This window comes from Neofelis nebulosa, chromosome 16, assembly GCF_028018385.1.
Source record: "Neofelis nebulosa isolate mNeoNeb1 chromosome 16, mNeoNeb1.pri, whole genome shotgun sequence".
NCBI lineage: Eukaryota > Metazoa > Chordata > Mammalia > Carnivora > Felidae > Neofelis > Neofelis nebulosa.
This window is the reverse complement of record NC_080797.1, coordinates 13,559,018-13,585,775: the sequence shown is the minus strand read 5'-3', so window position 1 is coordinate 13,585,775 and position 26,758 is coordinate 13,559,018. Positions and strand designations below refer to the sequence as shown.

General features: G+C 52.3%; 1 protein-coding gene across 3 annotated transcripts; it reads right to left on the bottom strand.

Annotated features, from left to right (window-relative positions):
- Positions 1-758: 758 nt before the first annotated feature.
- RAB40B (RAB40B, member RAS oncogene family) lies at positions 759-25,841 on the bottom strand. Of its 3 annotated transcripts, XM_058704546.1 has the most exons (7): positions 25,534-25,828; positions 6,838-6,898; positions 5,012-5,072; positions 4,232-4,309; positions 4,052-4,138; positions 3,346-3,568; positions 759-1,829 (listed from the first exon to the last, which is right to left on the bottom strand). In XM_058704546.1, the coding sequence occupies exons 1-7, from the start codon at positions 25,703-25,705 to the stop codon at positions 1,558-1,560; spliced, it is 954 nt and encodes a 317-aa protein (XP_058560529.1). In that variant the 5' UTR covers positions 25,706-25,828; the 3' UTR covers positions 759-1,557. The 3 variants fall into 3 exon arrangements, with proteins under 3 accessions (XP_058560529.1, XP_058560526.1, XP_058560527.1); XM_058704543.1 differs by lacking the exon at positions 4,052-4,138 and having other exon boundaries at positions 25,534-25,824; XM_058704544.1 differs by lacking the exons at positions 759-1,829; positions 4,052-4,138 and adding an exon at positions 1,897-2,173 and having other exon boundaries at positions 25,534-25,841.
- Between the last annotated feature and the right edge of the window lie 917 nt (positions 25,842-26,758).

Here is a 26,758-nt window from a genome sequence, read left to right as displayed (position 1 = left end):
GGTATATACATACAATGGAATATTACTCAGCAATCAAAAACAATGAAATCTTGCCATTTGCAACTACGCGGATGGAACTGGAGGGTATTATGCTAAGTGAAATTAGTCAGTCAGAGAAAGACAAAAATCATATGACTTCACTCATATGAGGACTTTAAGAGACAAAACAGATGAACATAAGGGAAGGAAACAAAAAGACTATAAAAACAGGGAGGGGGACAAAACAGAAGAGACTCATAAATATGGAGAGCAAACTGAGGGTTACAGGATGGGTTGGGGGGTGCTAAATGGGGAAGGGGCACTAAGGAATCTACTCCTGAAATCACCGTTGCACTAGATGCTAATTTGGATGTAAATTTTAAAAAATAAAAAAATAAAAATATATACTTCCCACTTGTTTTTAGGGAGTGAGTGAGCATGACCGGGGGCGGGTACAGAGAGAGAGGGAGAGAGTCCCAAGCAGGTTCCATGCTCAGTGCAGAGGCCATGACCCTGGGATCATGGCCTGAGCCAAAATCAACAGTTGGACACTTAACTCACTGAGCCACCCTGGTGCCCCCAAGACTTCCCATTTTCTGCCTCTACATGTCTTTCTAGGGAAAGGAAGCTTTTTCAACACATGCCACAGTTCAGGAACAAAGCCTTGCTGCCAGCTCCATGAACTGGCACGAATTTGTGGCGCTTGAAACACTTGATAAAGCAAATGAAATGAAGGGCTATGTGAATACACAAAATCAGAAGGAACCAGCCGACGACCCTACCAAGAAACAAGTGTACATTTTATTGTCAGGAAACATTTTCTTAAATAATGGTGGCCACTTCATTCCTTACCGACACGGCTCTGAACGATATCTTCCTTGCCGATCTGGATCTGTTGTAACTATGTTGTGGCCTTTTGGCACAACTGGAGATATCTTTGGCATTTTCTTCCCTTAGCTTTGTAACTTGTGGAACATCTTGTACAAAAAAATGTAGATTTACAGAAAAATATGCATATAAATCACTTATTAATCCCAAAACATGGTAAATAACATAGCAAAAACTTTATCAAATCCATGTCAGACCCGAGCCGGACAGAGCGGCCGTGCCAACTCTGATTCTCCACGGCACTTCATAAACTCGTGCTCCGATGTGACGAGGAGACTTACAAAAAGGCCCTCTTGTGAGGTCAAAGACTAATTTCTCTCCCCCGTTGCTTTCCAGAGTCCCTGGAATTTGCACTCACGACACACGTCACCGCTCTTATAAAAGCAGTCCTATTAAGCAAAGGCCGTGCTGCAGCCACGACGTAAGTGACGTCTGAAATCTCACGTTATCAGGAGCCGAGCAGAGTGCTGACCCCCTTTATAAACACACATCTAAAGCAAGAGCTTCATGCACATCCATGTAGAAACACCAACGTCGAGCTGTGTGGGGTGTTTTCAATGCGCGGGGCGGCACGATCACCACGAGAGACCGGCAGGTGCTTTCCCGCGCCTGGAACGGGCTCCTGCGTCCCACATGTGACGGCTCAGAGCCTCTGGCAGAGGGGCCAGTGTCTGTGTCCTGGCGCCTCCCTCAGGAGACTTTACAGCTGTTCCGGGGGCAGCGCTTGGGCGGGCTCTGGGGGGCGCGGGTGGCCTTCACTTTTCGGAGGCTGCTCCTCTTGTGGGTGGAGCTGGTGGTGAGAGAGTAGGAGCGGCCGTGCATCATCCTGGCATTGAGACCACTGGCCATCGAGAAGGATTTGAGGTGACTCCTCAAGGCCATCGGCAGCGGGAGCTTGTCTACCAGGTGCACGGGTGTGCAGGACACCACAGCCCGGCAGCAGAGGTCCTGCAAGGTCAGCACTGGGAGAGGAGAGGAAAGGAAACGGGTTTAGTGTAGGACACAGACTGACCACCTTCCTTCCCTGGGGTGTTGGGGCTGAGGGCTCCACCCACCGGACCCACACATGCCACTGAGCAGGGCTGGAGACCAGTCTGCCTGCTTTAGTGGCCTCGGACTGCAGACCCCTGCCGTCTTTCCCTCCAGGTCCAAGAGGTGGGCAGACCTGGAGGGGAGACAATGGCACTCACGCTCCCATGGTTGGGGTGAGAGACCAAGGGCATCAGGGATGACCTCCTTCCCGACTGCACAGCTGACCTTGGCAACACGTGTGACCAGCTGTATAATGACATGTCCAAGGGAGCACCTGAGGAGACAATGCTGTCTTCAATCTCCTCTACACTGCCCCTTATGCGAGTTGGGCTCCCTGCCCGGTGGGACGGGCTCTTGGGGACCTGCCGAGGAGGGGCATTCCCAGTGTGCCCCCTCCCCCCCCACAGCCCCCAAAGGGGTCAGGCCCAGGGTTGCTCAGCAAACAGCTCTTTCGGCTCAGTGGTTCGTAACTGGGGGTGATTTTGACTTCCCGGCACGCTTGTGGTTTCCACAGCTGGGGGACAGGGGGTGTGGTGCATTGGAGGCCTCCCCAGAGCAAACAGCCCCACCCGAGTGGCAGCAGTGCTGAGGGGGAGGATCCCTGATTCAGAAGAACCCTATTTTGCTCCGTCAACCCTAGGCCACCCAGTTCAATGACTACAGATTTTGTCTTTTTGTCTTTAACAGGAATATGTGGACAGATTACTCAGTGGAAAACGGTGACAGCGACTATGTCACCACAAAGCAGATGAAATAAGAACACAGGTCTGGGGCGCCTGGGTGGCACAGTCGGTTAAGCGTCCGGCTCTTGATCTCGGCTCAGGTCATGATCGCACAATTCGTGGGATTGAGCCCCGCGTTGGGCTCTGCGCTGATGGCTCAGAGCCTGCTTGGGATTCTGTCTCTCCTTCTCTCTGCCCCTCCTCCGCTTGTGCACAGTCTCTGTCTCTCTTGCTCTCTCTCAAAGTAAATAAATAAATAAACAAACTAAAATTTAAAAAAAACAGCACGGGTCTTTGGACGTATTAACACGGAGGGATCTGGTGTTGACAACACTCTGTGCACTTCTCTGTCTCAAGCTCCCCTCTTTGAAAGCGGATCACTCCTAACATGATAAGCTCTTCCCAAAAGCACCAGGGGTGGGGGGCCAGGGGGAAGGGTGTGGGCAAAGCCTGGCGTCTGAGCGCCTGGCAAACATGGCCCTCGGGTGCTGCGTCCCTGCAGGCTCAGGGGCCCCGCTCCACGTGGGGAGGTGCTGGCTCCTTCTCATCACACACGCCTCTGCCTACGCACACACTTCAGAAGTGCCTCTCATGAACTTTCCGACAAAACTGTTCACGGTGACTTCTAATTAACTGCATCCACTCCCTGGGAATGGACGTGGCCGCCTCGGGTGGGTCCTGGGAGGCGGGCCGGGGGCTGGAGGACGGCCTGGCGGGTGCCTACCCTTGCTGGGCCTCCAGAGTCGGTCCATCCCGTGCCGCAGCAGCACGGTCCTGGCCAGCTCCGTGAAGGACTCGGTGATGTTGAAGTTGCACAGAGGGCTGACCTCGAAGAAGGTGACACCCAGGCGCGCTGCGTAGGCCTGGGCCTGCTCCGTGGGGACTTGCCGCTTGAAGGCCAGATGCAGGCGGTTTCCCACCAGGATTTTAGGGACACCAGGGGCATGCTGAAGGGTGAGAGAAAGGCAAGGAACAGGGGTTACTTGTGCTTCTGTTCCTGGCACCGTTGGTGTGCGGGGTACATGGCGTCCTCCCCAAATTCACGCCCACCCAGAACCTCAGAACGTGTCCTTATTGGAGAAGGACGCTTGCAGATGTATTTGGTTAAGATGAGGCCACTGGGAAGGGCCGTCAATCCAGGCACTGGTGTCCTTGTGAGAAGAGGAGAGGACCCAGGACACACAGGGGAAAAGCCACGTGGGGGCAGAGTTACGGGACCACAGGCCAGGAGCTGTCGGCAGCCACCGGGAACTGGAAGAGGCAGGAAGGACCCTCCTCTGGAGGCTTCAGAGGGAGCCCAGCCCCGATGACCCTGGAGTTCAGGCTCCTGGCCTCCAAAGTGTGAAAGAACACATTTCTGTTGTTTATGGCGATGTGTTCCGGCAGCTGCAGTAAACAATATGACGAGTGCAGGGCTGCTCTGTACCTACATCGGCAGTTGGCCAGGTCAGCGTGCCAGCAGGCAGCTCGCGGCTCTGGCTCCTGGGCGTGGTGGGGCTCCAGATCAGGGCCCGGTCCTGTCCAGGGAGGGGATTGGTGTCCTTGCTGGTGAAGCCTCGTGCCCCGGCCCTCAAGCCCACTCGGATGGCGCTCTGGCACAGTGCTCATACCTCATCTATCTCCTTAATCCACCGGTCGATGCCATCAAAGGACCAGCGGTTTGCGATGTCATAGACCAGGATCACACCCTGCGGAGAGAGGCACCAGGCTTACCTTACAGGACAGAGGTGGGCGCAGCTCTGGGCCATGCTGGCCAGTGTGCAGGCTACTCAGTCACAGACTCACAGCCAGCTAAATGACCACTTTACTAATTTTAATGGAAAACACAGTATTTTTATTTGTCTACCAAAAGCAGTAGTTAAATATTTACTTCTAATGGTGCTTCATGAGCTCGTTAATCCACTCTCAAATGTCAAGGTAAGTTGGGGACTAGCATTCAAATCCCCCGATCCACATGCTGCTCTGGGGACATGGAATGTGGAGGGACTGCAAGGGTGACCACCTTCCTAGGGGCAGAGCCCACCCACCTGGACAGAGTGCTCTCCTACATGCGCATAGACATACACACAGTCACGCGAACACAGGTGCACACATACAGATGTGCACACACACACACACGCACACACACACACACACACACACACCTCTGCGGCCACACAGAGCTCACGTGCACATGTGTGTGCAAACATAACACATGCACACATACATCCCTGATGCTGATGGTTTGCAAGCCACCAAACATTCCTTGCCACACTTTCAGACTCTTTTTTTTTTAAAACACTTTGAGATTCTTTCATCAAATCATATTAAACACTTTGAGATTCTTGCATCAACAAACATTCCAATGCCATTATTCAGTCAGTCTGGCTTCCTGGCTCAGGGAATGTTACCTGTGCGCCCCGCGAGTAGGAGCGGAATATGGTACAAAATCTTCCCTGCCCGGATGTATCCCTGGAAAAGATGTTGGAGGCCAGTGAGAAGAAATCACTGCTTCTTCCTGACAATAGGGTTTTGAACTTGGGAGCCATAGCAAACATATTTTACAATGGTCAGTCAGTGGCCATCCCACTGCAGATACGTCCCTAAGTTTGTCAATACGAGGAATGGACGTGGGGGCCCCTGACACCTGGAATGGAGCTCCAGGAGCCATAAATCAGGACAAAGAAGTAACGTTCCCTGGGATAGATTCCAGCAGCCTGCTCTCATGGTTGTGGCTCTCGGGCCCAGCGGGTGGTGATCCCCCGCAGGTTACAGAAGGGCAACACTCATCTGCATGTGCAATCAACAGTCCCACATCAACACACGATCCCCTAGAGATGAGGGTGGGTGGCCTGCACGCCAGGCGCGTCCTCACATACAAACAGCGAGACCCAGCACGGCTTTTCTTTGGTGACCCACCTCTGCCTTCTGAGTCCTAGATGAGGCTCAGCTGAGGAGAGCAGGGCCTGGGGTTCAGAAGTATCAGAGGTGCTGACCGTGGCCAAAGACGTGGGAGGAACACCTCACGTGCTGGGAGCAAATGCACGGAGAACTCCCAGATCAGTCCCTACAGAGTTTAGGCTTTGCCCGCAGACGGGGTGGCTACAAGTCTAGGGGCGAGGAGACGCCGCAGGAGGAGGGCAAACTTGGGAGGTATCCACCGGCTCCGCATGGGAGATGGGTGGCTCTCGTGAAATGGGAATGCTCCCTGGTGTGGGGGTGCCGCGGAAAACCGTGGGGTCTGGCCAGAGCAACTGGGGGCGCAGGGACATGAAGGCATTCACTAAGACAGGCCACTCAGATGAAAAACAGAATCGGGAAATGTCGAGAGGGTGCCTAGGAGACGTGGAGCAGCCTTCGGCATCCAGGGCAAGTATGGGCTGAGAGTGGGGCCCTGGATGGTCCCTGGGGAGGAGAAAGATGAGGCAGGGTAAGCCCAGGCCCCTGCAGCTGCTCAGGCCTGTGCCAAGGGTGCGTGCAAGGTAGAAATGAGAACACTGCAGGTGAGAGCAGGGTGCCTGAGCCTCACTGACCCACAGGCTGCTGGTGGGGCAGGCCTTACCCACAACCCAAACGTTGTGGGGTGGGTGGCGGGAAGGGACAGGTGCTGAGGGGACATTGCGGAGAGGCTCCCGGCTGGACTTTGGGGCTGACTGCTCCTGGGAAAGAGGAGTGAGGGAGCAGGAGAGGCTTCCAGGGCTTGGAGGCTCAAGGGCATGTGTGGGGTTGGGGGGCGGCGAAGAAGGCCAGCAGGTGGCCCAGGAGAAGGGGTGACACGGGCGGGGACAGTACTTGGGCAAGTCACACAGGGAGGCGGGCAACCCAGGGATTGGTCAAAGCAGGAACGCTCAGTTCTCCCACCCCCATCCCACCTGAAGCTGAGGGGCAGAGGCAGGGGTTTGTGACCCGAACCTCAGAGCCTGGGGGTGGGGGGAGGGGGCACTGAAAAGACACCCAGTCCAGACCTGGGCAGGGGGGTCTCTTGCCTCCCAACCTCCCCACACCTGCCAGGGGTCTGTCTCCATTGCACTCACGGGCCCCTCCTGGCACTGGGGAGGCAGAGGCAGAGGCAGGTGTCAGCAAGGCCACATCCTGGACAGACTCCCAGGGACCCACAAAGGCCCTGCGGTTCCCTCCCGTGGATGAGGCCTCAGTGGACGCAGATCCCCACCTCCACGGGGTCTGCTCACGGGCGCACCGCTCCCCCCTCCCAGAGCTGGGGTTGGGACCCACTCACCAGAGTTGCAGCTTCACCCGCCGCCCGTCCAGCAGGATGGTGGTGGTCTTGTAGTCGATGCCTGTGGAAGGAGGTGGGGGCAGCTTGAATGCTGCTGGCCTCAAAGTCCTTCCTCACACTTCCTCCCCAACAAAAGGGCACCGGCGAAGAGAGCTCTCCCGGGGAGGGAAAGGACGTCTCACCAGGGCAGGTGGACCGGACCCCGCTTTGGGTCTTGCCGGATTCGTTTGGCCCGTGTCCACCAGCCCCGTTGCTCACCCCACGGGGCCTCTAGTTCTCCCCTCCTCACCAGGCACCGCTGCCTCGGCCCCCCGGCCACCCCAAGGCCGTCCCACTACACAAGGGGAAGGCGGCTGCAGCCAGCGGGCTCGGACTTGGATTCCAGCCCCCGAACCGTTTGGCAGCAGGGTCGCCTGTGGGGCTCGGGGCTCGCTGGCCCCCCGCTTTGCAGGCGGCTGGTTGCAGCCAGACTCTGCCCCTCATCTCTGGGCCCTCCCTCCCGCCCTGTCTCCTGTCCTGGGACCGTTCCTCCTAGGCTCCACTCCCAGGCAAAACACTGAGATCCCTTCCCCAAATTTTAAATTTAATTTAATTAATTTACTAAGAATGTAAAGTAAAAAAGTATCGCATGTGAAATGAAATACGAAGCATTATCTCAGCTGTGTAAAGAGAAAACGTGTGTGTGTGTGCGCGCGCGCACAGTGAGGCGACTGTGAGGGCCTGCCCCATGTTGTCCCTGGAAGTTTCTGGGTGGTGGAATCTGGGTCGTTTTTACCTTTTTTTTTTTACCCCAGCCTTTCCCTACTTTCAAGTTTCTTCAATGGGCATGTATTTTTACCCCCTAAAATCAGGAAAAGCAATAAACATTTTTTAAAAAGAAAAATATTCCTTCCCATTCTACCAGAAACCAATTTTCTCCTTCATTGAGAAACCACTCTTGTGTTCACAGAGCAAGTCACAGGAACGCTTCTGCCAGGCCTGTGGAGGAGAAGACACACTGGGCTGGACTGGAGGAGGGACAGCCCGGGAGAGACTAGGGCTTGCATCAGGTACCAAAGAAAGCCAGAGAGCAGTTCTCCCTTCCAAAAAACAGACGCAACACAGTGTATGATCGCAAGAATCCAAACTGCTTAGTAACCCACCCACCAGGCTTTGCGTTGCTCCATTTGCTTCATTTTCCACTTCCTCGGGAATCTCTCTCACAACACACAAACCTAGAGAAGACCAGCCTTGAAAACGTTCCGGGATGTGGCCAGACTTCGGATGTCTTGACAAGGAAAGCTGGATTAAGAGTTATAAATCTAAAGGGGAATGTGCTCTTGGGGGATAGATAAGGAGAGAGAGAAGCCCTACAAGACGGCCTTGATGAGGCAGCAGGAGGGGGTGCTGAGGGCAAAGTACAAGCTGCACCCAGCCCCCCCCCCCCCCCCCCACCTTAAGACACTCTCTTGGGACACTTCAAAACAAAAACTGGAAGGGACAAAAAACAAAAACAAACAAACAAAAAAAAACCAAAAACAAACCCACAAACAAATGGTTAAAATGATAAGAGTCTCCACCCTTTTATAAGAAAAAGGCAATCTCATCAATAGCCTGAAGTCCAGGAACTCCCTACTGTCTTGATGTTAATGCTTTGCTACAGGGAAAAACCACCTTAGCTAGGTCTCCAGAAATAGCTAGGCCTCCAGCAATCTGTGAGTCTTTAGCACATGAAAATCCCTTTAAAAAACTTCCTCTTGGGGCCCCTGGGTGGCTCAGTCGGTTAAGCGCGGACGATTTCGGCTCAGGTCATGATCTCGCGGTCCGTGAGTTCGAGCCCCGTATCGGACTCTGTGCTGACAGCTCGGAGCCTGGAGCCTGTTTCAGATTCTGTGTCTCCCTCTCTCTGACCCTCCCCTGTTCATGCTGTCTCTCTGCCTGTCTCAAAAATGAATAAAATGTTAAAAAAAAAACACAACTTCCTCTCGACTTTACCTCCCCCAGCCCCATAGTATATAAGGAGTCATTCTTCATAGCCCCAGTGCAGCTCTTTCTGACCCTGGGTCCTGTCCCCAGCTTTAATAAAATCAATCCCCTTTTTGCACTAAAGGCGTCTTCAAAAATTCTTTCTTGGCCAGCAACTCTGAACCCCACCACCACCCCAAAACTTCATCAGGCCTCACCCTGAGAACGTCCTGGGATGGGTGTGAAATCTTAGCAGCTCTCCACCAAAAAACCCCAGTGCCCAAAGCTCAGAGAGCAAGGTCCTCAGACACAGCTAGAGAAGTGTCAGGTGCAAGCAGCTTAGCTGTGGTCCCTGACAGACCTACAGACCTACCTTACACTTGGCTACCCCTCCCCCGCCAAAAAGCCCCAAGAGAAAGAGCATCACATTCATAAGCCCTCCTGTCTTTACAGCAGGATGAGGGCAATACAGTATGCATGGCATGGCAGAAGCCGACGACAGATTGCTTCGCATTCTGTGGACACATTGCCCGGGGTTTTAAGGCAGAGTGTAGATATTCCCGAAACTGCATAGGTCAGTAGCTTCAGGCTCTGTGAAATTACTCTTTGGAGTGACCCACCAAGGGCCTTTTCACAGCCCTTTAATTTTTTTTTTTTTTTAACGTTTATTTATTATTGAGAGACAGAGAGAGACCATGAGCAGGGGAGGGGCAGGGAGAGAGGGAGACACAGAATCCAAAGCAGGCTCCAGGCTCCGAGCTGTCGGCACAGAGCCCGACGTGGGGCTCGAACCCACAAACCGAGAGATCATGACCTGAGCTGACGAAGGACGCTTAACTGACTGAGCCATCCAGGCGTCCCTCTTCACAACGCTTTAAAATCCCATTATCTCCCGAAGGCAACTTCAAATGCCTACACCCTTCCTTTTGCAGCAGTCAGCATTGGGTGTGTGTGGCGTGAAACACACACACGCACAATAAATACATTATATATATATACATATACACACACACAAATAGATATATACAAATAGATATGTACAAATACATATACGTATATATACAAATAATAGAATATATACATATATAACAAATAGAATGGACAATCACATAATAAATAAGAATATATACATATATAATTAAATGTTTATAAACACAAACATATATACAGAGAGTAACTTCAAAGTTAATTTTGGAAATATTTAATTTTTCCCCTGGAATGTACCATTTACCATTTACATGAAGCAACAAATAAGTACTTTTCAGTTTAGAGAGAACCTTGGCTTTGGATGTCTGTTTCCAGACACTAAGAGAGAGCTCTCACCATTCACAGCCCAGAAAGGTAATTTCATTGTTAACCTTTAGGAGATTAACCCAGCTTGAGCTGGGTTGGTTCCTTTGATTTACAAAGTGTCCTTATGTACTTATTTTTTTTGATGCACAATTAAAAAAGATTTCATAAATGTAAAAGAATTCATTCCTGATGGTCTTTTTAAGCACCCCAAATAAAACTATACTTGTTTTTTTTTTTCATCAGTCATAGATGTACGTAGTTTCAAGTGTCAGAGACTTAGTGTGGAAAATGACAGGCCCTGATTCACACCCCACCACAGTGTTCTATTACCCATCTTTTTAATTTCCTTTGCTATGTATTTCCAAGTTTGTAAACACACTTGTATTCCTACTTCCTGTCTTTTCACACTTAGGCCTTATTAAACTTCCCACTGTGGAAGCTGAAAATGTAGTCCTCTCACTGACACACTCCACATGCCTCTCTCTCTCTCTCTCACACACACAGTATAGTTATCTGCCATTTAACTAGATCAATATCTAATTTTACATCAATGTGACCAAGTAAACACTATCCACAGCTGGATCATGTGGTATATACTGTGTTTGTTCTTCATGTATAACTTTGTTTTTACTGGAGTTAAAAATTGCTTTTTTGTTTAGTTTTCTCTGCATTTATCACTAACACATCCCTAAAATCTCCTCCAGTTAACTAGATCTCCTCTCAGTACTTCCAAACTTTCAGGTGTTTCACCTTCTTGGGGATATCTTTCCAGAGCTTCTGTCCAGCTCCCATGCGAACTGGGAGCATGGCTGTCTTCCTGGGCCCTCCTTTCTCCTACTGCGAAATCACATCTCCCTGTCTGTTGGTTTACTTCTCCCTTTTTCTTCCTGAGAAGGGTTGTGGAAGATAGTTTTCGAGACTTGGCATGTCTGTAGTCTGCATTCACTCTTCCTTGAGATTGGATGGGCACACAATTGAGGTAGGAAATAATTTTCATTCAGAAGTGTGCAGGTCTACTTTCTAGAGTTCCTGTTGAGAAGTCTGATGTCAAACTGATTGTTGACCCTTTGAAATGTATTTTGGTCTTTCTGCTTGTAAGGCCTTGCCCCAGCACTCTGCAATTTCATGCATTGTTATGGGGCATCTTCATTGTTATGCTGACCACTTGACATGCTCTTTCAATCTGGAGATGCAATCTTTAGATTCTGGAAAATGTTCTTGAATTATTCAGTTGTTTCCTCCTGCTGGCATATTTTTTTTTAATTTTTTTTCAACGTTTTTTATTTATTTTTGGGACAGAGAGAGACAGAGCATGAACGGGGGAGGGGCAGAGAGAGAGGGAGACACAGAATCGGAGACAGGCTCCAGGCTCCGAGCCATCAGCCCAGAGCCCGACGCGGGGCTCGAACTCACGGACCGCGAGATCGTGACCTGGCTGAAGTCGGACGCTTAACCGACTGCGCCACCCAGGCGCCCCCTGCTGGCATATTTTACTAAGACATTGGGCCTCCTGAACCTACTCTCTGATTTTCTTATTGTGTCTTATTTTGCATCTCTTTTTCTCAACATTCTGGAAAATGGTCTCAATGTTATCTTTTATTCTTTCTTTGAAATTTTTATTTCTGTCATCACATTAAAAAATTATCTTTTAACATTTAACATTTATTTATTTTTCAGAGACGGAGAGAGACAGAGCATGAGCAGGGGTGGAGCAGAGAGAGAGAGAGAGAGAGAGAGAGAGAGAGAGAGAGAGTCTGAAGCAGGCTCCAGGCTCTGAGCTGTCAGCACAGAGCGTGATGCGGAGTTCAAACTCACAGAACCACGAGATCATGACATGAGCTGAAGTCAGACGCTTAACTGACTGAGCTACCCAGGCACCCCTGCCATCATATTTTAAATTTCCAGGATCTTTATTGTTTTTGGATTGCTCCCTTTTGAGTTTCTGCTTTTGGCCATGGCTGCACGGCTCCTCCTGGGACAGTACTGCAGACAACTCTCAGGGATGGACAAAAATATAAAAACCAGTGACCCCAAAACATTGGAGAGTGACTCCAAGGGAGTCTTCACAAGGGAGGGACTCTTCACCACTTTCTCCACTTTGGCGTCAGACCTGGCAGTGATCACATTGCCACGGTTCGGGGCTGCCCGTGGCCACCTTCCTCACCAGGTAGGAGAGGAGCTGGGAAGTAAGCTGGAAGTAAGCTACAGACAGAAGCGTAGATGGGGAGAAAGCAGTAGAGAATCCTGACAGGCTCAGGCATCAGGACCAGCCAGTCCTCAAAGGAGGCCTGTCCTTCAACTTTCAGTCATGTGAGCCTGTAAACTCTCTGCTTGAGCTGCTTGGAGCTGACTTTATTTCCATCAAAAATGTCCAGTCGGGGGAGGGGGGGGGCACCTGGGTGGCTCAGGTGGTTAAGCATAGGACTCTTGGTTTCGGCTCAGGTCATGATCTCACAGTTTGTGGGTTCAAGTCCCACATCAGGCTCTGTGCTGACAGCACAGAGCCTGTTTGGGGTTCTCTCTCTCCCCCTCTCTTCCCTTCCCCTGCTTCCCCTCTCTCTTTCTCAAAGTAAATAAATAACCTTTTTTTTTTTTTTTTAACGTCCAGTGTGATAGAAAACATACAAAGCACAGTGACTGGAGAGAGGAACAGAGAATGTCTGACCTACAAATCCTAGAAAAACCTGCAAAAGATACATTTTAACATCTTCCCAAAAGAGAAGTACAATGACCTGTGTCTCAGAATTTCACTAACAGTAAATAGCACTTACGAGGGACTCTGGCTCAACAATAATGATTTAATCGTTAGCTGCCAGGCCCAAAATTGCACTCCATGACTATAGGTGGCGGTTCCCATTAGAACAGCCCTGCTGAATAAGCTGACCCCTGACCCTTGGGACCACGCAGCCCAGTGCTCCACCAGCACCTGCCCCTTCAGGGCTTGGGCTCCCAAACGTCTCTGGGTCCATGTGCTCAGCTGTGTGCCACTCACTCTGCCCCTATAGTGGGGACTTGGGGACAGCGTGGAGCCAGCTGGGGTGGGGCCAGAGATAAAGCTTGAAAATGTGCTGCTTCCCCATGTGATATGTGCCTTGGTTTCTCCAGGTGGGGAAGGTGAGGGTGGAGATGGGCCAAACCCACTGGGGCCCCATAGGGAGGAGGTCTGTGTGGCCTGGGATCAAATCCCAGTCCTGACAACCAGCGATTTCCTCATGCTCCCCTGCCTCAGTTTCCCCTACCACTTGGTAGAACACACTTGTCCCAGCTACTTACAGCCTAACCCTAACCTTAACCCTAACCCTAACCCAGCCTGTGTACCTACCGCCTGTAGGCACCTCGCCTCGGCAAAAGCTTTTTCCCCTGGACCCCTGGGCCCCCGAAGATACACCCCTAACACCGCTGTGCTGCCACAGACGCATCCCCAAATCACCTCTCTTCACGGCCTAACTCTCCTCTCCTCAACTTACTCACTGAACCGTTCTCTCACTCCCGCAATGTTTTCTTTTATCTCCTGTTTACGTGTTTGCTCTTTTTATTATGTTTCCTCTTCCCTGACTCTGTGGCATGCTACCTTCAACGTCGGTCCAGGAGAACCCAGTATTCTGACATGAGTGGGGTCAAGCTGAGGACCAACAGGTATAATTCGTGTTTGCTGCACTTAACTAATTCTTCGAAAACTCTGTCCATCAAAATGAGATAAAAACACACAAAAACTTCTAGAACAAAGTCTGTTGGAATGCTCATTGAGTGAGTCAGAATAACAGAGAGAAGAGATATAATTTTAGCCTTCTTAAAAAAAAAAAAAAAAAAAAAGGAAGCGTCAAATGCCAAGCCATTCACTCCACTTTTAGCTCCACAGGATGAATAAATAATTTAGTGATCTATTTCAGTTCGCGCACCACCTGCTTCTCTCTCTTCTAGTGAGCACGCAGGCATAGATGTGAGCCGTCAGGGAGAAGAATTCTCTGCTGGCGTAAATATCGGTTAAATATCACTTACAAACATATTCATCTCTGAGAGGATGACTTTTGAGAAATGTACCTAACGTTGAGGGAAAAGATCAGAAAGCAGCCCTGTGACCACCAGAGGCTGGGAGGAGGGGCTTCCTTTTGAGAGGCGAGGAAGATGTTCTGCAACTGGAAAGTGCTGGCAGTTGTATAAAATGCCACTTCATTGTTCACTTTAAAACGGTTTGTTTTAGTGGCGCCTGGGTGGCTTAGTTGGTTAAGTGTCCGACTCTTGGTTTCGTATGGGATCATGATCTCATGGTCTGTGAGTTTGAGCCTCACATCAGGTTTGCTGCTGTCAGTGTGGAGCCTGCTTGGGATCTTCTGTCCCCCTCTCTCTGCCCCGCCCCTGTTTGTGTGCTCTCTCTCTCTCAAAAATAAACATTGAAAAATAAAATATAAAATAAAATATAAAATAAAATAAAATAAATAAAATAAAAAAATAAAATAAAATAAAATAAAATAAAATAAAATAAAATAAAATAAAATAAAATAAAATAAAATGGTTTGTTTTACATTATGTGAACTTCACCTCAAAGAAAACGTATGCACATACGTCCTTCTCAGAGTTGGCTTGCATGGCTCTTTGGATCAGAAGGGCCCTCCGCTGGAAGATGCTGTGGTGCCTCACAGAACCAAGTGGTGGGAAGGACTCAGGGTGGTGACAAGTTTGACCCACAGCTAAGGCCAGTGCCAGCCCCTCAGTGGGCCCCCTTGCATTTCTAAACAGTTCTAAAAGCAAGTCACATTCAAGACAGGGACTTGATGTGTGCTCATCACGTTTACACAGAGGTCAGTGACTAAAATTAACATCAGTGATCTCTCTGCAGAACTCCTTTTTGAAAAGTATGTTCCTAGGGCGCCTGGGTGGCTCAGCTGGTTAAGCATCCGACTCTTGGTTTCAGCTCAGGTCATGATCTCACGGTTCATGGGATCAAGCCCTGTGTATTTTTTTAAATATATGTAAATATATATATAGAGAGAGAGAGAGAGAAAGGGGGGGGGGGGAGAGAGAGATAGTGATTGGGGGAGGGACAGAGAGAAAGAGAGAGAGAGAGTCAGGGCATGAGCAGGGGAGGGTCAGAGAGAGGGAGACACAGAATCCAAAGCAGACTCCAGGTTCTGAGCTGTCAGCACAGAGCGTAACATGGAGCTCGAACCCACGAGCCGTGAGATCATGACCTGAGCTAAAGTCGGACGCTCAACCGACTGAGCCCCCCAGGCGACCCTAAAGTGCTCAGTTCTTGATGATATTGGCACGCTTCCTGCAAAGCCCACTTTAGCCAGGGGCTGCCCACCTGGCCCCTGGGGCACTGTGGGCTCCAGGCCCCCTGATAACTCCTGGCTGGGACACTCTGCTCACTTAGATGGTCACTTCATCCAGCCAGCGGTGCTGTATTCTAGCAAGTTCCTATGTCATTTGAACCCACCCACTGAGGCTGCGTGTGTCTTCAGAAGGAGCTCCGAGACTTCTGGTTCAGCCTCCTACTTCTGTAGTTGCAGGAGCTGAGACAGTGTGATGTCTTGGGGGAAGGATATGCCCTCATCACTGGTCATGGCCATAACCAGCTAAGTGACCGTCCCAAAGCCGGAAAGTAAACCCGAGCACCTGTCTGCGCCCCAGAAGACAGTTTGGGATGAACCACCCTGAACAAGGAGTCATCTCCACTCACCTGAAAGATGCCAGGGGCCTCATAAATGACCGTGGTCCCAGGCACTAAGTGTCAGAGAGGCGAGAGGCTGGACCCTGCTGGCAGCACATGGATCACCTGTATGTCACTATGGACAGAGGGAGAGTAAGTGGGGGGCCAGCCGGGGATGTGCTAGGCACATGCGGGCCCCTGTGCTGAGCCACTGTCACCATAGCACAACTGGGAAGCACCCACACTGGCTCCCTGAGAAGCCCACAGAAGTGGCAGGTACCCAGGCAGACGGTGGCAGCGGGGGCCTCATCTCTGGGAAGGGGGCTGGGGGCGGGAGGGCTGCCGGAGACAGAGTGCCCAGAGCTGCCTCCTAGGGTCATGCATGGCCAGGTCCTCACAGCCCGTGGGTGTGGTGGGGCCCTGAGGTGGGTCACCAAGCTGGACACCTTTGTGACCACAGTTTCCTGTCTGAGAGAAGAGGGCAGACCATCCCTGATGCTGCTCCTGTTCAGACAGGAGGCACGGTGTGGGCTCAGCTCAGCCTCAGCCAATGTCACCACCAGCTGGGCCCTGAGCTCCAGGCCCAGGCGGTTTTTCTCAGAGTGCGTGGCTGCCTCCAGACACCACAGCAGGGCCTGGTCTCTCCCAGGCTTCCCCACCCAGCGGCACATCCTTTGGGCCAAGTGTGATAACCCCAAGACAGAGTGGGAGGGAAGGATAGAGTCCCTGTGTCACCTGCAGCAGGACCAGGGGCCAGCTCCTGGCAGGCCCCTCCCCTCCCCTCCCCTCCCATCCCCTGACTGTCACCTGTCAGGAGAGAGCAGAGCCAGAGGGTGCTTGGCCACACAGGAGACAGAGGTCAATTGCAAAGTCCATTCCCTCCCACATTTAAACTGCACACAGAGATTCCAGGAAGGACTTTCTCCTGCAACCTTCCTGCGGAGTGGGGCCCTGCCCACACCTCAACTTCAGAGTCATGAGCAGATACATGTCCATTGTTGTAAGCCCCCCATCTGTGGTGGTTTGATACAGCAGCCCCAGGACATGGACACACTGTCCAACTGCGCTCCCACACTGTGCCCCCACTGCCCACCCTGCCCAGCGCTCATGGAGAGGGAGCTCAGGGCCAAGGACAGGCTCCTGGCCTCGCAGGATGGACCCCAGGTCTCATGCCTCTGGCTTTCCCTCTCTGGACATCAAGCCGCCGTGACACTATTTAAACCCACAAGGCAGTGGGTCTGCCTTCTGGAATGCGCACATCACTCTAAACTGAAATAGGTTTTACTTCCAAATGGGTTTTCTCAGTCTAAGAGAGAAGCTAATGTTCTACACGTCTATCAATTTATTTTTCCCGTTAAGATACTTTCCAGCCTTCTGATCAGGGTCCGCTAGAATTTAATGCATGTATTTACTATTCTGCCTCCGTAAATTTCTTTTTCTTTTTTTTTTTTAATTTTTTTTTTTCAACGTTTTTTATTTATTTTTGGGACAGAGAGAGACAGAGCATGAACAGGAGAGGGGCAGAGAGAGAGAGGGAGACACAGAATTGGAAACAGGCTCCAGGCTCCGAGCCATCAGCCCAGAGCCTGACGCGGGGCTCGAACTCACGGACCGCGAGATCGTGACCTGGCTGAAGTCGGACGCTTAACCGACTGCGCCACCCAGGCGCCCCTTTTTTTTTTTTTTTTAAATTTTTTTTTTCAACGTTTTTTATTTATTTTTGGGACAGAGAGAGACAGAGCATGAACAGGAGAGGGGCAGAGAGAGAGCGTAAATTTCTTTTTCAACCAAACAAAATGCCATCTGTGTCACAAGTGACAATATGGTTCAAATACATGAGCAAACTCAGCTGAGTCCCACTTGGGGTGGGCAATTCATTAATTATTGGCTACAGGGAGCCCGATGGCTCAGTCGGTTGAGCATTCAACTCTTTTTTTTTTTTTTTAATTTTTTTTTTCAACGTTTTTAATTTATTTTTGGGACAGAGAAAGACAGAGCATGAACGGGGGAGGGGCAGAGAGAGAGGGAGACACAGAATCGGAAACAGGCTCCAGGCTCCGAGCCATCAGCCCAGAGCCTGACACGGGGCTTGAACTCACGGAGCGCGAGATGGTGACCTGGCTGAAGTCGGACGCTTAACCGACTGCGCCACCCAGGCGCCCCGAGCATTCAACTCTTGATTTCAGCTCAGGTCATGATCTCATGGTTGTTGTTTTTTGTTTTTTAAAAAAAATTTTTTTTTTAATGTTTATTTTTGAGAGAGAGAGACAGAGCGTGAACAGGAGTGGAGCAGAGAGACGGGCAGACACAGAATCAGAAGCAGGTTCCAGGCTCCAAGCACAGAGCCCAACGCGGGGCTCGATCTCACAAACCGCAAGATCGTGACCTGGGCTGAAGTCAGATGCTCAATCGACTGAGTCACCCGGGCGCCCCTATCATGGTTTGTGAGATTGAGCCCCGCGTCGGGCTCTCACAGAGCTTGCTTGGGCTTCTCTCTCTCCTTCTCTCTCTGACCCACCCTGTGTGCACGCACACACTCCCTCTCAGAATAAATACACATTTAAAATAAAGTGAAATAACCTGTAACTCTGTGTGCGCCTAATCTCAGTCGGTTGGCCAGAGAGAGACAAGCTGGGAGAAGCTGTTGCTAACCAGAAGAAATGCACTAAACCGCAGGCACTGTGCGCACTGGCGGGAGGGGGCTGCAGGCAGAGGAAGAAGGTGACTCTAGAACAGCATCTGCAGAGGGTAAAATCCTCAGTTCAGAGGAGGGGGTGGGCATCACTGGAACCGAGGTGCCTTGTTTACAGACAAAGAGGCAGTGACCCGCTCACAGAACCCCAAAGTCCGGCATCTCTGGCAGCAGGCCACGCGAGGTGGGGGGAGCTGACCCACACACTGGCGGCCTCTGGGCCAAAATGGTGCAGGCGTGGGGCCAGCTTCAGGAGGTGTGGGAGCTGCCCCACAACCTGGAGCCCAGGCAGAGGGCGGTCCAGGTCTAGTGGGGAGACAGGTCGAGACCTCCAAGGAGGAAAGCTGAAGAGAGGTACTTCTTTTTTTTTTTTAAGTTTATTTATTTATTTTCAGAGCGGGAGCGAGAGAGAGAAAGAGAGAGAGTGTGCTTGTGTGTGCGTGAGTCGGGGAGGGGCAGAGAGAGAGGGAGAGAGAATCCCAAGCAGACTCTGCACTGTCAGCCAAGAGCCTGATGTGGGGCTCACTCTCATGAACTGTGAGATCATGACCTGAGCCTAAATTGAGAGTCTGACAGTTGACCGACTGAACCGCCCTGAGAGGCACTTGCGAAGAAGGCAAACCCCGATGACATCATCGGGAGCCGCTATCTTCTGTGGTGACTGCCTTTTGTGTGGTTTTGTTTGTGGGTCTGATAAAGTCTACATCTGTGATGTTTTAAGCCCAACCCCTTGGACACTGCAGCTCTTTTCAGTTTTTGCTTATACATCATCCCCTCCTTGTAGCCAATTAAGCTGAAGCAGCCTGGGAAGAAAGCCCCAAACGTTTGAATCTCTTAATGGGAAGTGAGCCGATAGCCTGCAAATTCAAGCGATAGGTTCCATTGCTTCTGATATACCTTGCCCCTTCTCTTCACCCCAGAAGGCCCAAGCGAGGAGTGAGCAGGTGCAGCCAGCAGGGCCAAGGCAGAGCCACGTGGCCGTCAGCTGGGAGCGCCCAGTGCTAGTGGCAGAGGACACAGGGGTGGGTGGCTGGGGGGGTCTCCGTCCAGAAGCTGACCCTCTGCACAGGAGGAACCTGGGCCAGCCGGTGGGATCCGAGCCCCTCCTTGTCCGTCACCCAAAGTCAGGGTTACCTGGGTTGGGGTTCAAGGCTAGACTAAAGGGGGAGTCCCCCCTGTAGGAAGGAGGCGCCACAGGACATGGGGACGTGGGGCTGAATGATTGGCTTTGAGGAAGAGAAAATCTGATACAAATGCAGTGTTATTCTTCTCAAATGCATGGAAACACTTACGACATAATTTTAAAACAACAGTGTTGAAGAAACTTACCGTGTGCTCGTGGCGGCACCACAGGAGGTAAGGAGGTGGGAGATCATCTCCTTCTCAAGGAAATAACTTGGGATACAATACAATGCGAGTCTCAGTTCAAACATGCACGAGATGGCTTTATAAACTGGGCTTCAAATCCTGCAGTGGTTGCCACGGGAAACGGGCAGAGTAGCTCTGACATCGGCAGATCCACTGGGGTCTGCAGCACTGCAGAAGGCAGCAGGGGTGTGCGGCCACCTCCTGGCGCAACACTTGTCCAAGGCGAATAGAAAGGAGGAGAACTCCACAACAGGATCACTCAGCAGAAACGTTCTGATGGTCCTCCCAGGGAATAAAAGCCACTTCTCTGAGCCTTTTCTGAACCAGAGGGGCCACAGAGGGGCCCAGAGCCAGCCACCCCATCTACATTCCTGCTCTCACTCATGCTGTGTGACCTTGAGGGAGTACTCACCCTCTCTGGGCCGAATTTATCTCATGAGATGATTCTTCTACACTCTCAATAAGGGGGGTTGTTATTACAGCTGCTAGCAAAAATGAAGCAGAAAAAGAAAGATAGGGTTTTCCTGTGGGCAAAAGGAACCTGGTGAAACAGCCAGGAGAAAGCAGTGAGAGAAAATAAGTCTCTTTGGGGAAAAAGCTGGGAGGCAAGAGATTGCAGAATGTCGTGTCAGTTTAATCTACTTGCCTCTCCCAACTAGAAACTCAGCAATCAGAGAAGGAAAGGTAACAGCTGGGGCCAAGGGGAGACACTGTCAGCAGGGAACAGGGGAAGAAGGGCCCAGCTGTGGCCTTGACTTCACTCCCCCAGCCAGGGCCAGGCTGTCCAGGTCTTTTCTCCCCACTTCTGCCTGGAAGAAGAGGCTGAACGAAGATCCCCCGGAGGCTCCAGGGTCAGCAGGCCCCAAAGTGAGAGGTAGGCCCCTTAGCTCTTCTACGTGTGTATCACACTTCAACAAAACATTATAAAAGGAGAGAGAGAGAGAGAGAGAGAGAGAGAGAGAGAGAGACAAAGAACCCAACCTAAAATGAAACCTGACCCAAGGAACAGAAGGACATTAATCCTAGTTACTTCATGCAAAAGAGCAATTTAACGAAAGCATTAAGTTGGAAAAAAAGAGATTTTTTATTTTTTTTATTTTTTTTTCAACGTTTTTTATTTATTTTTGGGACAGAAAGAGACAGAGCATGAACGGGGGAGGGGCAGAGAGAGAGGGAGACACAGAATCGGAAGCAGGCTCCAGGCTCCGAGCCATCAGCCCAGAGCCTGACGCGGGGCTTGAACTCACGGACCGCGAGATCGTGACCTGGCCGAAGTCGGACGCTTAACCGACTGCGCCACCCAGGCGCCCCAAAAAGAGATTTTTTTAATGAAATAAATTATTTAAAGAAAAAAATTTAAATGTTTATTTATTTATTTAAAGTTTATTTGTCTTGGGAGAGAGAGACTGCAAGCAGGGGAGGGGCAGAGAGAAACAGAGAATCCCAACCAGGGTCCACGCTGCCAGTGCAAAGCCCAACGCAGGGCTCCATCTCATGAACTGTGAGATCATGACCCGGGCCGAAATCAATAGTCAGACACTCAACCCACAGCGCCACCCAGGCGCCCCTATTTAAAGAAATTTTTTTTTAAATTTTAAATTAAAGGGGTGCCTGGGTGGCTCAGTGGGTTGAGCGTCCAACTTCAGCTCAGGTCATGATCTCACGGCTCGTGAGTTCAAGCCCCGCATTGGGCTCTGTGCTGACAGCTGAGCCTGGAGCCTGCTTTGGGTTCTGTGTCTCCCTCTTTCTCTGCCCCTAACTCACTCGCATTCTGTCTCTGTCTCTCCCAAAAATAAATAAACATTAAAAAAATTTTTTTTAATTTTAAATTAAAATTGTAAAAGAAAGAAAATGCAGATCAAAGCATTATCACTGAAATAATAAAAAAGAAACAGCCAGAAACAATATTCTAAAGTAAAAATTACCGACAAATAGGAAAGGCTTGAGATGCTCACAGAAATTCAGAAGAGACAGAAAGATGAAAGCAATTAGAAGCGAATGGATGGGGAAGGCAAGAAAACACGACCCAACATCAGGATAATGGGTGCAGAAGGCAGAATCATCTCACCCACCCCCACAAGGTACCCACACTGTGATGTTCACAATACGTGACTCCATTAGGTTACATGGCAAAGGGGCATTAAGGCTGCCGAAGGAATTAGGTTTGCTGATCAGGTGACCTTAAAATACAGAGATTATCCTGGATTATCAAATGGGCCCCAGCACCATCATAAGGGCTCTTACAAGCAGAAGAGGGAGACTGAGTCAGGCTGCAGCGGTGCGGCTAGAGAAAGGAGGCAGTGCGGAAGGCGAGAATGGGGCTTGGAGCCAGGGAGTGCAGAAGGTTCTAGAAGCTGGAAAAGGCAAGCCAACAGACTCACCGCCAGCACCTCCAGAAAGGACGCAGCCCCTGTCGACACACCTTGACCTTAGCACAGGGACACTGGGCCCACCCAGGATTGTCAGGTAAGAAATCTGTGTTTTACCTAAGTTTGCGGCAATTTGCTCAGCAGCCATAGAAAACCAATACAATTGGTTTTCTCTGAAGCAGAAACACCAATCAATGTAACAGAAGATGTTTTAGGAACATAAAGTAAATTTCCCCGAAATTAAAAAAAAAAAAAAAAAAAGCCTGCAAATTCAAAGAGTACACAGTGTATCAGAAAGTTCAACACCAAGCATTCAACTTTGAGACACTCCAACTGAGAAGAAAAGGCTAATTTACCCCCACCCCACCCCCACCCCGGGGGGAAGGGAGGCAGGGGAGCCAGCTGACCTCAGGCTCCAGCACCCACATCCAACCCCAGGGCCATCCAACCCCAGGGCCATCCAACCCCAGGGCCCTGGAACAATGGCTACAAAGTGTGGCAGGAAAGAGAATACCACCTGAGAATCTATTGTAACCTGACGGAGATACTGTTCACAGATAAAGACAACAGACATCCTCAACCATGAAAGCTCTCAGGAAATACCAGCCCTTCCTAAAAAATGAAATGTGGCTAATTAGAGGGACAGCAAAATAAAGAACTCACACACACAGTGGTGGTGAAGACTCATGGTCAGCACCCAAGACACTTGAACATCTAACTAGTACCAAGCAGCTATGGACACGGCAGCCCAGGTTCAGAAACCAGGGCAAAGTAAGAGCCACACAGGCTGCACGCACAGGTTGGGGGTGGGGCGGGGATGGAGAGACTTGCTGAAAAGCGCTCTCCTTCCAATGCCCAGAAGGGATGCAGAATGACCCATGGACACACAGCGTTAACAATAATAACGTAATTGATGCCAACTTCTTGCAATTTTGTGGAAAGTGTCTTTTTCACCTAAATCCTCCCCTCTGTGTTGAGGAAAAACCTTTATTTTTTTATTAAAAGAATTTTTTCAATGTTTGTTTTTTTATTTTTGAGAGAGAGAAAGAGAGAGAGAGTTCGAGCAGGGCAGGGGCAGAGAGAGAGGGAGACAGAATCTGAAGCAGGCTCCAGGCTCTGAGCTGTCTGTCAGCACAGAGCCCCATGCGGGGCTGGGACCCACAAACTGTGAGATCATGACCTGAGCTGAAGTCAGACCCTTAACCAACTGAGCCACCCAGGTGCCCCTGAGGAAAAACCTTTAGAATAAAGTGTTAACCAGTTGCTTCTACAAGTCCTTGGCTGGGCTTGTGACACAAAGTGGTGCGTCAGAGCAGCCCCAAGGCGTTGTTCAAACCAACCAGAAGGGAGCTCTGCCCACATTCCTGCTAAGTGCCCCACATCACTCACCCACTATAGAACTCAAAGCCACAGCTGCCCCCCCACCCCCAGGCACACAGATTTATAAGAACCGTGCATCTCTCCTATGCTCATCCATCCATGGAGCCCCAGGCCCTGCGGACCCCCCGCCCTTTGCTGGCTTAAGCCCCAGAGCTGGGCTGTCCAGCAGGGCTCTACCACATCTGTCACTAGCCAAGCGTCGTGCTGAGCGTGTGAAATGTGGCTAATATGAACCTTTAATTGTATTTCATTTTAACTACCCTAAATTTAAAAAGTCACACGTGGCTGATGGCATCACCTTGGAGAACACAGTTCTGGAATCAGTGGCCAAATGTGCATTTTCACAAGGCCCTGGGGTGAAGAGTCCGTGGTTCTCCAAAACCATCCCAAGCTCTCCCCCACCCCTGCAACCTCCTAGGCCTGCCCCAGGCCACCCCAGCAGCTGCTCTGTTCCTTGCTCTGGAGCCACAGACTCCCTCCCTCAGCCAACCCGGCAGGCCACTTTTTCTCTTTACATCCCTCACTCCCACCTTGTGCCCTACCACAACCTTTGCCCTGTACTCCCTGCCCCTCTTGCCTCAAGTCAAGTTCATCTCTGGATCCAGGACTTCCTCTTGTGCACTGTCTTCTCAATTCTGCCCTGCCTGGTCAGGGCAGGAAGCAAACCTAGGCTGGCTTGAACATCAAGACTCCACTCCCTGGGCTGCCCTCCTCTGTTACTGGAGAACAGACTGCAAGGCCAGGAGATGGGGGGGGCGGGGGGGGCGGGGGGGGGCGGGTAGGACCCTGAGCAACCAGGTATGGCTGCAAGTGTGCCTTCTGTCCCTGGAATGTCCCCCGAAAGTGATGGCAGGAGGTGCCCTTCACAGCCACCCAACCTGCGCCATCAGAGCAGCCTGCTGGGTGAAGATTTGGCTCTCCTGCCTCCCTGCCCAGGTTTCTGCCCACTTCACCTTCCTCTCCTCTCCCCTGCCCTGCTTTCCCGCCTAATGTCTACCCGGCCTTGGGGGCTGCGGCCCTCAAACCTCAAACTTTGGGAACCCTCCGCCCACTACGCTCAGCTCTGAGTCCTGCGCTCCCCTGGACCTGGAACCCACTCTCCTTCATTTCACACCAGTGTTTGCCTTCCTCGGCCCCGAGGGTCATTTGGGTTTCCTGCCCTCCTGGGCTTGTTCACCAGGGCGAGGAGCCCCTCAGACTCGCCAAGAGCCCTGGAGAAGCCTCCAGACTAGTTCTCCCGCTTCCTCCCCGCTTCCACCCCACCCACGCGCAGAGCCACCACCTGGGAGCCTCCGCCCCGCTCCGCTCTGATCCCGCTCCCAACCCCGCCCGCCTGTTCCATAACCCCCACGCATCCTTTCCAAACGCGTCTCACGCACTGGCGGTCTCCCGGATGGGCCCACTCACAGCAGCCCAGCCGGCCTCCTCCCCAAACCCCACCTGCGAGGTCCGCTCCCTTCCGCCTCGTAGACATCCCGGGCCGAAAGGACCCCAGCGTCCAGTGCAGCCGCTAGCTCCCGCCGGGAAGCAGACTTTGATGAGGCTATGGAGGACGCGCTGTGTTCCCCACGTGCGGAAACGGGGGTGTAGCCAGGGCAGCCCGAGTAGCGCGCGCCCGACCCAGGCAGAGAGGCGGGTGGGGAGCCCCGCGCTCCCCAATCGCCGGCCCCTCGCGCACTCCACACCCTCGGCCCCGCTCGCGGTCCCTGGCTCTGCGCCCCCGGTTCCTCGGTGCGCTACTCCGGTGCCTGGGCCCGGCTTCCCCCGCCCGCAGCGCGCTCTCCAGACCCGCTCCGCTCGGTCCCCTTGCACTTCTTGGCCCGCCGCTCGCTCCCAGGCCCCCTGCGCACTCCCCAGGCCCCGTTCCTCCCGGCCGGCCCCCCGTTCGCTCCTCGGCCCCGCGTTGGCTCCCCTGGCCCCCGCGCTCTCCGGGTCTCGCTCCTCCCGGCACGCCGCGCGCTCCCCCGCTCTGCTCCCCTCCAACCTGGCCCCACGCTCACCCGCCGGGTGGCCGTAAGGGGACTCGGCCGCGCCATCCTGCAGGCTCGCCAGGATCTCGCCTTTGCCCACGTCGCTGTCGCCCACCAGCAAGAACTTGAGCAGGAAGTCGTAGGCGCGGACAGGGCTGCCCAGGGTGCTGCTCATCGTGCCGCCGCCGGCGCCGGCGCCCATGCCCGGCCCACGGGACGGCGCAGAGGCGGCGACCGGGCACCGAGGCGCTGAACGGGCCCAGCCGTCCGCAGATCGCCGCGCGCCCCCGGCCCCCGCAGCTGACAGCGCGCGGCCCCGCCCCGCCACGCCATTGGCGAGACTCAGTTGCTAGGGGTGCTGCGCGCGCTCATTGGCTGGGATGCCCGTCCATCTCTCTTTCGTCTCCGCCTCCAGGCCGACGTCCACCCGCCCCTCCTGGGAAGATGAGGTCGTCGCTGCCAATGCAGGCTGATGGGCGGGGCGGGGGCGGGGCTGAGGACAAGGTTGTTACGGCCACAGCCAATGAGGTCCCGAGGCGGGGTGGGGCGGAGCCAGGGGCGGGGAGGCAGCGGGCGGAGCCGGGCCTTGCACTCCCAAGGAGCCGGGAGGGCGGTGCTGGGCCCGGGGCGGGGCAGCAGGGGAGGGCTACCCTGCTGCTGCGGCCTCCACGCCCTGTCACCCACCTGCAGACGTCGCTAGGCCGGGTGGGGGAGCCACAAGGACGAGTTCCATTTTCGGACGTGCGGTCGGGAGGCCAGGGCCAGGTCGCCTTGTGTCAAAGGTCCCTGTCCTGGTGACCCCGGGCTCGCCGTGGCCCCACCGCTCCTCCAGAGCCTCGTCTTTGTCCCGGAGTGCGTGGGTGCACGTGCCTATGTGCTTATCGATGTGCATCTATGTGCCTCCGCTTGTGTGCGTGTTTGTGTGCGCGCGCAAGTGTCTATGCACGTGCGTCTGTGCGTTTACAGGTGCTGTGTGAGTGTGTCTGTGCAGGTGCTGGGGGAGAGGACAAGGTAGGGACTCTGCAGTCCCCAGACTTCTCTCACCATCCAGGGCCCTGGGGAGAGATTGGCCTGAATTGCTCTCAGGCCCAATCCCAGAACTCCCATGTAGGGATTGGCGCTGGTGGGAATCAATCCATGCCTGTCTTGGGATCAATCAACTGTAGTAGGGGGCTCTGGTCCACAACCCACAGGAAAGGTCCTGTATGCTTGGCAACCCTGTATCCATTCATTAGAATGTATCTTAATATGCGTA

Excerpts from the sequence above, each read along its gene's own strand:
- RAB40B (XM_058704546.1), bottom strand. The coding sequence starts at position 25,705 with ATGGGCGCCGGCGCCGGCGGCGGCACGATGAGCAGCACCCTGGGCAGC. Across the intron at positions 5,073-6,837 it reads CGGGTGAAGCTGCAACTCTG|GGATACATCCGGGCAGGGAA; the intron begins GTGAGTGGGTCC and ends CATCTTTTCCAG. Across the intron at positions 4,310-5,011 it reads CCTACTCGCGGGGCGCACAG|GGTGTGATCCTGGTCTATGA; the intron begins GTAACATTCCCT and ends CTCTCTCCGCAG.